Raw genomic sequence first — 10893 nt, forward strand, 5'->3', positions numbered from 1 at the left:
GTAGGGTCACTAGAAAAATAAACCAATTAAATGTAGCCATGTGGAAAAAAAATAACATTAAATTTATTAAGAAATGATAAGACATTTGTTTCTTCCACTCCAATATAAATAGCTCTTCCAAACGGATATATTGTACAAAATTTCAAATTTAATATATATATTACATTTAATTTTAAATTTTAAAAAATATAAATTTGTTTTTTTGTAGAAGAACTTAAAAATAAATGACAAAAAAAATAAAAAATTTAGTAAAGTGAGTAAAAAAAGGAAATTTCCACAGAATATAAACAAACCTAAGCCAAAAAGCCTTTGAAAATTAAAAGGAGAAAAAGAAGCAGCCCTCCTCTCCTTCTCTTCTCTTGTATAACGAAAAGATATTTCTAGAACCACCCAAACACTTCTTCTCTCCCTCTCTCACACCCTCCATCTGCTTTTTAAAGGTACGACGCCTTCTCAATAACCCTATATTTATTTCCTTCTAAACACGCCTTGAACAGCGTTTCGTCAATTAGCTATCAAGTCTCTGATTTTGGGTTTTCTCTCTCTTCAACCTTCTTTATAGATCTGTGAGTTTCTATTTCTAGGTTTAGCTCAAAAGATTTATAATTTTTTCATTGATCGTAGTGTTTTGTTTTTGATCGAGCCTCTCTCTGTTAGATTCAGTTGATTATTTTTTCATTTATTTTCCTATTGTTTTAGGTTACTGAATAATAATTAATAGCAACAAACTATTATGATGTCTTTAGGCTTATTTGTGGTATAATTCATGAATTAGTAATTGAATTTATTTATTTATAAGGATTTATTTATTCAAAATGGGTTTAAGGGTTTTGCAGGTAGTGCCTCATGCTAATGGTAGGAAGTTGTAATTTTCTTTCTTCTTGTTGAGGCTGTGTGCTTGCCTTTTATGTTTTCTATCTAATGTAAAATAAAGAAAAGTAGGAATCTTTTTGATAATGTGCGTGTTCTGGTTCTAGTCTTGGGTTCATTGGGACTTTATAATGTTGTGTTTTACTCTGATTCTAAGATTGTTGGGATTATTGGTACTGATTCATGCATTGATCGATGATCTTCTGTGATGATTATGTTATTTTTTCTTATTTTTTAGTGGCATTGTTTTTGATTTATTGTTGTTTTCTGCAGGTTGCCACATAACTTATAGGGATAACTGATTTATAAATCTGTAATTGTTTTTGGCAATCATGAGTGTGGTGGGTTTTGATTTTGGTAATGAGAACTGCCTTGTTGCTGTTGCGAGGCAAAGAGGGATTGATGTTGTGCTTAATGATGAATCCAAGCGTGAGACTCCTGCTATTGTATGCTTCGGTGACAAACAACGGTTCATTGGGACTGCGGGGGCTGCCTCCACTATGATGAACCCCAAAAACTCAATTTCCCAGATTAAGCGGTTAATTGGGCGCCCATTTTCTGATCCTGAATTGCAAAGGGATCTGAAGTCATTTCCTTATACAGTCACTGAAGGTCCCGATGGATTTCCTTTAATTCACGCTCAGTATTTGGGTGAGATGAGGACATTCACACCTACCCAAGTCTTGGGAATGGTGTTTTCAGATTTGAAAATCATTGCTCAGAAAAATCTGAAAGCAGCAGTGGTGGATTGCTGCATTGGTATTCCGGTATATTTCACTGACCTTCAGAGGAGGGCCGTCTTGGATGCAGCCACAATTGCTGAATTGCATCCTCTCCGTTTGATGCATGAGACCACAGCTACAGCACTGGCTTATGGTATTTATAAGACTGACTTGCCTGAGAACGACCAATTGAATGTTGCTTTTGTTGATGTTGGACATGCCAGCCTGCAAGTGTGCATTGCTGGATTCAAGAAAGGTCAACTTAAGATTTTGGCTCATTCTTATGATCGGTCCTTGGGTGGTAGAGATTTTGATGAGGCTCTGTTCCACCACTTCGCCACCAAGTTTAAGGCAGAGTATCACATCGATGTTCTCCAGAATGCGAGAGCATGCCTTAGGCTTAGGGCTGCTTGTGAGAAGCTGAAGAAGGTCCTTAGTGCCAACCCCGTGGCACCTCTTAATATTGAATGCTTAATGGATGAGAAGGATGTCAGAGGCGTCATTAAGAGGGAAGAGTTTGAACAAATTAGTACTCCGATATTGGAGCGTGTGAAGAGGCCTTTGGAGAAGGCACTTCAAGATGCTGGACTTGCAGTTGAGAATGTTCATATGGTTGAAGTGGTTGGCTCTGCTTCTCGCATACCTGCTGTAATGAAGATTTTGACCGAGTTTTTTGGAAAGGAACCTAGGCGTACAATGAATGCTAGTGAATGTGTTTCCAGGGGATGTGCTCTGCAGTGTGCTATTCTCAGTCCCACTTTTAAAGTGCGAGATTTCCAGGTATAATTCTCTTAACCTGTTTTCTAGTAGTCTCGTATTTATGATATGATATTTTGGTGTTAAACTTCCCTAACTTGATCATAGCATGTGATATTATTCACCTAGTCTGCAACTTTGGCATCTCATATTTATGATATGATATTTTGGTGTTAAACTTCCCTAACTTGATCATAGCTTGTGATATTATTCACCTAGTCTGCAACGTTGGCACCTTATATGTCTTGTTTATTAAATGCTGGGATTGGAACTTTTTTAATCCTTGCATTGTTAAGATTTCACAAAGGCAAAAGGAAACTGGCAAGGTTTTACGTCCTGGTTGCTATACATTTTCTCCAATGAAAAAGATGAAGGGGCAAAATCTGTTTTTTCTTTTCATTGTTCATATGCTTTCTTGTATGGTTCTGTTTGCCAAACTTGACGTCTATAATGCTTTACATGTTTAGAGGATAAAACCCAGCATAAAATTGATAAAATCTAAAAGAAGAGAGAAAATTTTGTAGTTAAGGTCATCAGCAGGGTTATTTTGCAAACTTTAATAGCTGTCTCCTGTTATAAATCTCTTGTACGTTATTAATGTAGTTAGTCCCACTGTTGTGCACATGTGAATGTGTGTGCTTGTGCTGAGATGTGGGTCTTTTGGGAACTTTCATGTTTATATCCTTAGTTTTCTATGGTCGTCTTATGCAGTTTTGTATCACTGTGTGTTGCTGTAGATGCGTTGTATAAGTTATTGTAGACACTTCTGAGTCATTATCGATGGCAAATGTTTATGGGCATGGCAACATTTTCTGTCACTTCATGTCCTTCTGTTTGCCTATGTTCTGGTTCTCAGTAATCAGGATTCTATGAGGTGCATTGCATGCTTGAATTGTTGATTGTTCCCTTTTCAGGTCCATGAATGCTTCCCATTTTCAATTGCTGTATCATGGAAAGGTGCGGCACCAGATTCTCAGAATGGAGCAGCAGATCATCAACAGGGCACAATTGTCTTCCCCAAGGGAAATCCCATCCCTAGTGTCAAGGCTTTGACATTCTATAGGTCAGGGACGTTCTCCATTGATGTACAATATTCTGATGTCAGTGAATTGCAGGCACCAGCTAAGATCAGTACATATACGGTATGAAGTCAGCATGCAGTATTCAAGTCACAATTTTTTAATTTATGTGATCATAAGGGCATTAATTTTAGTGTTACACTTTGTCATATGAACTTGACTTGCAGATCGGTCCTTTCCAATGTACAAAAAGTGAACGTGCAAAAGTGAAGGTGAAAGTCCGTTTGAGTCTACATGGGATTGTGTCTGTTGAATCAGCAACAGTAAGTCTTGCAGAGTGGTTGTGATTCTAATTGAGCTTATTTGTAGTGATATATGTACCAAACCTCAATTGTTTTATGCTTATGTCAGCTTTTGGAGGAAGAAGAGGTTGAAGTTCCTGTTGTGAAAGAGCCAGCAAAGGAACCTACCAAGATGGATACTGATGAATCTCTCAGTGATGCCACCACTGCAGGCCCTAATGAAGCAGATGACAACATGCAAGATGAAAAAGCAGCTGCTGATGCATCTGGGGCTGAAAATGGGGTTCCTGAGTCTGACAAGCCAACACAAATGGAAACTGATACCAAGGTCAGTTAGCCCCTACAATTTAGGAATCTTCATGCATTAGGTTTCAGTTGTGCAGTCATAATCTCGGAGAACAACTTTTCCTTTTGATACACGTATTCATAGATAGAGGTTTCTATAATAACCTTTCCCCTTGCTTCAGGTTGAGGCTCCCAAAAAGAAAGTAAAGAAAACAAATATCCCTGTGTCAGAGGTGGTTTATGGTGGGATACCGGCAGCAGAAGTGCAGAAGTTACTAGAAAAAGAATACGAAATGGCATTGCAAGACCGGGTTATGGAGGAAACAAAAGATAAGAAAAATGCTGTTGAAGCTTATGTCTACGATATGAGGAACAAGGTAGAGTTTAATCTTTTACTCTATTGCATGACTTTTTAGCACCCTTCCAAAAGTGAGATGGTAACTATGCTTTTGTAATTTCAGTTAAGTGACAAATACCATGAATTTGTTCCTGATCTGGAGAGGGAGGGATTCACAGCTAAACTGCAGGAGACAGAGGATTGGTTGTATGAAGATGGTGAAGATGAAACCAAAGGTGTTTACATTGCCAAGCTTGAGGAGCTCAAGAAAGTAAGGACTCTTTTTCTAAGTGTGTTTGTCGACATATTCTCCTTACCCTGTGAGAAAGGGGGTGTCTGGTTGTTGCTCATGTGCATGTTTAATGATGTTAATGGTTGCAGCAAGGTGATCCTATTGAAGAGCGGTACAAGGAGTACACAGATAGGGGATCTGTGATCGATCAACTTGTTTATTGTATTAATAGTTACAGAGAGGCAGCAATGTCTGGTGATCTTAAATTCGATCACATTGACATGGCAGAAAAGCAGAAGGTAAAGGCTCATTAGATCTTTGTACATGGTTGTTTTTTGTGGTGAAAGTGTCAACTAAAGGTGCTATCTTGATTGATATGTGATAGGTATTGAATGAGTGTGTTGAAGCTGAAGCCTGGTTAAGAGAGAAAAAGCAACACCAGGACTCACTTCCCAAGCATGCTACTCCAGTTCTTCTGTCAGCTGATGTGAGAAAGAAGGCCGAGGCACTTGATAGGTATTGTTGTTTTATCTTCACTTCAAGTGCTTTCTCATTGGGGAACTTATCTGATACTATTTGGCAAAGATCCAGCTGCTTTTCCTCGCCTTAATAGGGTGAGAATTTGGTCAGCATTAAGAATAGAATGTTTGTTTCTGCAGGTTTTGCAGGCCTATAATGACAAAACCAAAACCAAAACCAGCCAAACCAACCACTCCTGAGACACCAGCAACCCCACCATCTCAGGGTAGCGAACAACAGCAGGGAGGAGATGCAAATGCAGACCCCAATGCTAACGCTGGTGCCCATGAGACCGCCGGAGCTGCTGGTGGTGAGGTGCCACCTGCTTCTGGAGAACCAATGGAGACAGACAAGTCAGAGACTGCCTCTGGTGCTGCATAATTCCATGCAGCTCCCTGCCGTTTTAAATTAAGAAATTTGGTTCCTCTGTATGAACTATAAGGAGCCTGAGACGGACTATTTGATGGGCTGACATTATGCGAGAATATGGGGTCTTTGAGGTCTTTCTTGCCTTTTTATCTGTAAAGCCTTCAGATTGGGTGGTCTGCCAATTTTATAGAGAGCTAGTCTCTAGAATCCGGTTTTAAAGAAGGGGTTTAAGAGAAATATGTAGACTTTAAAGGTCTTTTTGCCCAAACATTTGTTGGGGAGAGACCGAGGTTTACTCTCTTTTTTTCTTTTTTTTTCTTGGATCGGTGTTTTAATTGTCCACCTTTTTTTCTTTCCCTTTTTGTCTGTAGGATATCCTCAGCATTAAGTATTGGCTTGTTTTCTCATTTTTCGTATTATAAATTTCTAACTTTGCTTACAAAGCAGTTTGCCTGATTCTATTTTGTCTTGATTCCAAAATTTTAGATTCTGAGTTTGAGAGTTTGGAAGTGTGCAAAATAATTTTTTTTTATTTTTTAAAAATTATTTTTGATATTGATATTTTAAAATGATTTTAAAATATAAAAAAATTAATTTAATTTAATTTTTTTAAAGAAATGCTGTGTAGAATAATTTATAACGGCCTTTAGTTGTCTGAAATCCGAAACTTTTGTTGCTTGCATCTTGACGACAAAAAGTTCTACAAAGACTTATCATAATATTTTTATAATTATTATAACAAAAGCTAAAAGATATCAGATTCACTGTGGCCTGTGAGGTATATTCTACTGTGGATTCAAGCAGTGGATCTCGCCAAGATTCGCGTCTCTTCTCCCGATTTCTCCAGTCTTTGTTGGCTTATCCCTAGCTCTTTGAAGCTTTTGATTCTCTATCGACTTGGTTGGGCGTGGCTGGGAGTAGTGATTTCTGCTTCTTATTTTTTCGCAAGATGAAGCTGATTTGCATGGTTAGGTGGGCCTTTTCTGGAATGGTTTGTGGGTATACGATGATTGTGCATTAAATGCACAACCCACTTGGCATGTCTTCGTCATAGAGAGAATGCGCGAGTAGGGTGAGAAAAAAATCTAAGAAATTAAAAAAAAAATAACTGAAAAATCAAATCATAAAAAAAAGTTGATTAAAATTTTTTAAAAATAAATCGGTTCTGTTCTGTTTCAGTTTTATAAGTCTAAAACTGAAAAAACCAAACTGAACCAAACGGAACCGAAAATAATCATCTCTAGGTATAATTGACTGTGTAGGAGTGTGGTTGTGATTGTTTTTTAAAGTGCTTTTCATGTTGAAATGTATCAATATAATGTTTTTTTTAAAAAAATTATTTTTGAGATCAGCACATCAAAATAATGCAAAACATGCAAAAAAACTTAAATTTTATCAAAAAAATTTTTTTTTTGAATTTTTTGAAAACGCGGGTTAGCCCACGTTTTCAAACAATGCAAGTGTATTTGGTATTGTGGTAGTTTTTGTGGTTGTGGTTTAAAAAAAATTGTTTTATAAAAGGTACTTTTGGTTGAAGTTGGTTTGATATTTATATATGTTTGGTTAAAACTGTGATAGAAATTGAGGTTGAATAAAAAATAGTTTAATGTGTTTGGTTAAAAGAATGTTTTTCAAATTGAGGTTATATATATATATATAGATGATTTTTAATTTAAATATTGTAAATTTAACTACTGCTATTACATCATGAAATAAATAATACTTATATAAAATATTTTTAATTATTTCATTAAAATTCCATTACGTACGAAATCCATTCGACAAGGACTACAGTTTTCTTGGTTTCTTAAGAGCGCAAAAACATCAGGTAAAATATCATCAGGAATAAAATTGGGATTGCAATCAAATTCTGCAAATGTTACGTCATCAAGCGATCTTTTTTTAATTTTTCAAATAAAACATAAATAAAAATAAAAATTAAATTTTTTTTAAACTGGATCGGACCTAGTTCAATACATTTAACTTTGGATCGGATCTAGTCCGGCCGGAACAGTGAATAGTGACTCCACTATTCACGTATGTTTAAAACAAATTTTATATGGGTCCCAGACCAACAACTAAAGTGAGTTTTAGCATTATCAAACATATTATATATGCGATTTGTTTGAAAAGCAAAAGCTACCGCGTAAACAAATGGGCCATTAAACAAAAGGGGTTTAAAGATGTTTGTGGTTAGGGTGCATTTCTTGGATTTATGTGTTTTAAATTTTTTTTCATAGGGATTTGGGTGTATTGGGATTTGGATGCCACGTATAAACTTTTCCTATTGTTATTATTTTCTATGGGAGCAAATTAGTTCTCAGGTATTTCTCCCTTCCATACTGTTGATGCGTCATTTTTCCTCAGGAGTCTTGGTGATGGTTCATTTGCCTTTATTAATGTGTTGTTGCCTTGCCTTGGTTTCTATTTGACCTTTTCTCTTTGGCTTTGTTGTGTGCTTCTGCACTGGCTAACAGTAGTTTATTGGGTTCTCATTATGTGTTTCTTCAGGGGATTGAAGCTACTTTCATTTTTTATTGGTTGTCTTCCTTGCTATTTTCTAAGGTAGTTAGTTTTCTATTAGTTTTACCGTTTGAGATTCAAGTTTGGTGACAGCATGGTGCAATTTCTTTGGTTTTGATGTTGGTCGAGAAGACAGGATTAGTTTTGCTTAATAGCATGTGCCATTGTGTAGGGAAGTGGTTGGGATTGTCTTCGAAAGACTGCCTATGTTGTCTTTTTGTGTGTCTTCTTTAGTTCTTTGCCATCTATAAACCATTGGTAATATTTTTTTTACCAACAGACTTAGCAACGAAATCCGATATTACCGACGAAGGGTAAGCTGACGGACGTTTTTCGTCGGTAAAAAAATTACCGACGAACTCTGAATCACAGACCGATGGAATATGTTTGTCAGTAAAACTGTGAAATCTTGTAGTGTAAGGGACATCATGCTAAGAACCATTATCGTCGTAAAAGAAAGAATGTGCAAAACAAGATGATTGAGAACTTTAATGAGGAAAATATAGAGCTTATTGGCTGAAAATATTTAAACATTAAAAAAATAAGGTTGAAAATTAGCTTATCTTAAGATCAATATGATAAGAAATGATACAGGTATGAAATATGATTCACCTTTTGATGAGTTATAATTTCAACATGATATTATCCATCAAACCATGACTCTTTATTCACCGTAATAAAATGGTGTTGTTGAATGCAAGAAACAAAAGTCAAGGAAAATAATGAGTAAATGTTATGTTGATAAGTAGTTCAGGATTACATTAAAACTTAAGAGAGAGAGAGAGAGAGCTATTTTATAAGCAAACTATATTATGAATAAAATATTTTATAAGAAATTGAACAAAACACTGTGAGTTATGGAAGACCATTCAATAATTACATGAATGTATGGGGGGGAGTCTAGCAAATTTGTGGGTTCTCCTCCAAAGAAAAATCAAAATAGAACCTAAAATTATTGATTGTATATTAATAAAATATGCTAATCATTTTATTATAAATAAGTCAAATATTCTTGATATTTATATCAATACTACAATTGAATTCATGAATGCATCATTTTTTGAAAATACTTTTCCTTGTAAAATGCACAAAAAGTAAAGAATACTAAGAGAACTAATGAATCCATTAATGGTTATCTTTAAGATGATGAGGAAGAAATGAGATATAAAATAAGAGAGCTAAAACATATTAAAAAAATTGGTATTGACTTTCTAACTTATCTATAAGAAAATAAGCTTTAAAGAAGAAATGTCAACTCTAAAAGCACTATTATATATGGAAAGAGGCCATCAATAATAAGATTATCTATATTCAAAATCATACATAGAAATTGATGATCTTTCTATTGAGAATAAATTATTGGGATGCAAATGATTATTAAGAGGAAGATGAAGGTTGCTAGGTTTATTAATAAATATAATACTAGATATGTAGTCAAGGGTTCCAAAAAAAAGAAACCTTAGACTACTTTGATATCTTAGATGAAGAAATCTACAAGAAATAACCACAAGGATTTAAAATACAAGATTGAAAAATTTTATGAGGAAGGTGTGGGGCAGGTTCTAAGGACGACAATGGTACTAGAAGGTGTATTTCTTCTATATCTGTATTCTAAAAAACTTAGATATTCATGCTTTTTAGATTTCAAATATTCATTATAAAAGTATTAATTGTTATTCAATGTAAATTAATATATATTCACAGGAATTTATATATCTCGGATTAGTTTTAGATTAGTTTTAATAATATTCATATCTTATTTATTAAATAAAATAAATATTTAAAAAATGCATTCATTTAAATTGGTTTGCATCGATATTTATTATATTCGGATTAAATTATCTCTTAAGGAAAATTTGTAATAGAATTTAATTTATTAAAGGAAAGTTTACCTTGTTTTCCAAGTCCACAACGTGTTTTTTTAAAGCCAGCTTGAGACTTTTAAAGCTTTCTTGTTCTCTAAATGTCACAGGAATTTTCAATTTGGATGCCCTAAAATGGGCTTGCCGTATTTCTGAAGTTACAGCATAGAAATGTGGATCTCTATTACCATTCAAATTCATGGCTTCCAAGGCCTGAGTGTTGTCTTCATTAGTAGCATAATCATATCCAAAATAACATTTCTTTGATTTGTAATTATGATAAATTTAGCAAACTACTTTATCGTGATTTTGATTTTGCTTGCTTGGGTTTTCCTTTCCTATTTTCATTGTTGTAGAACTTAATTTCCTTGATTTGAAAAATTGCATGTTTGGATGTTGTTGCTAGAGTGATTCTGATTGAAGAAGTTTCGACCTCTTCCTCCATGATTTCCTCTCCCTCTTCGAATGTATTCATCAAATGAGAAAAGTTCCCTTGGACACGCTGTAGAGTGCATTTTTCATTTGAGCCTCATTTTCTTCGATGTTCGCAAACAACTGCTCTCGCAGAGAGAGTTCCAAATAGAATAAGTTGTATCCCCACAACAGATCATACTCGGGACATCTTCTTTCTCATTTGCTAACAGCCACATACTAATGAGGCCATCATTACTAATCCAAAGGAAGTATTTGAGCTCTCCAAAAGAGGAAATTCGTAGTGGAGAGCTTGATGGAAATCAAGCTTGAGCATTGATGAATGGATTGGAAGGGTTCCTCAAGGAAAGAGTTTTTGGAGCTTGAGGAATTTAGCTCTGATACATGTTGAAATCAAAGATCAAGAAGCTTAAGAGCACAGGTTTGTGACAAAGAAGAAGGCAGCCTAGATTGGACGCAGACCGCCTAGTTCATTTCATTGATTGCTCACCGATCACTACCAGAAAACCGGAGAAAACCAATGGAATTACCGACAGAATTTTTCTGTCGGTAATAATTACTGACAGAAATAATTCCGTCTCAAAATCTGTCGGCATATACCGACGGCCTAGATCCGTCGGAGAAACGGTCGGTATATACCGACGGAAATCTCCGACGGAATATAC

General features: G+C 35.3%; 1 protein-coding gene across 2 annotated transcripts; it reads left to right on the top strand.

Moving 5' to 3' along the window:
- The first annotated feature begins 287 nt into the window (after window positions 1-287).
- LOC133700661 (heat shock 70 kDa protein 15-like) lies at window positions 288-5818 on the top strand. 2 transcript variants are annotated; one of them, XM_062124254.1, is made up of 10 exons: window positions 288-440; window positions 1144-2372; window positions 3263-3490; window positions 3595-3690; window positions 3779-3997; window positions 4137-4331; window positions 4416-4562; window positions 4673-4822; window positions 4909-5039; window positions 5183-5818. In XM_062124254.1, exons 2-10 carry the CDS (start codon window positions 1203-1205, stop codon window positions 5421-5423), a joined length of 2577 nt encoding a protein of 858 aa, XP_061980238.1. In that variant the 5' UTR covers window positions 288-440; window positions 1144-1202; the 3' UTR covers window positions 5424-5818. The 2 variants fall into 2 exon arrangements, with proteins under 2 accessions (XP_061980238.1, XP_061980239.1); XM_062124255.1 differs by having other exon boundaries at window positions 427-566.
- Window positions 5819-10893: the final 5075 nt, after the last annotated feature.

This window comes from Populus nigra, chromosome 8 (genome assembly GCF_951802175.1).
Source record: "Populus nigra chromosome 8, ddPopNigr1.1, whole genome shotgun sequence".
Lineage (NCBI taxonomy): Eukaryota > Viridiplantae > Streptophyta > Magnoliopsida > Malpighiales > Salicaceae > Populus > Populus nigra.

What these genes read in the sequence shown, in the direction of transcription:
- LOC133700661 (XM_062124254.1), top strand. Translation starts at nt 1,203, where the DNA reads ATGAGTGTGGTGGGTTTTGATTTTGGTAATGAGAACTGCCTTGTTGCT. An exon ending in CTAAGATCAGTACATATACG is followed by an intron (nt 3,491 to 3,594) that starts GTATGAAGTCAG and finishes CTTGACTTGCAG; the next exon opens with ATCGGTCCTTTCCAATGTAC. An exon ending in ACATGGCAGAAAAGCAGAAG is followed by an intron (nt 4,823 to 4,908) that starts GTAAAGGCTCAT and finishes GATATGTGATAG; the next exon opens with GTATTGAATGAGTGTGTTGA.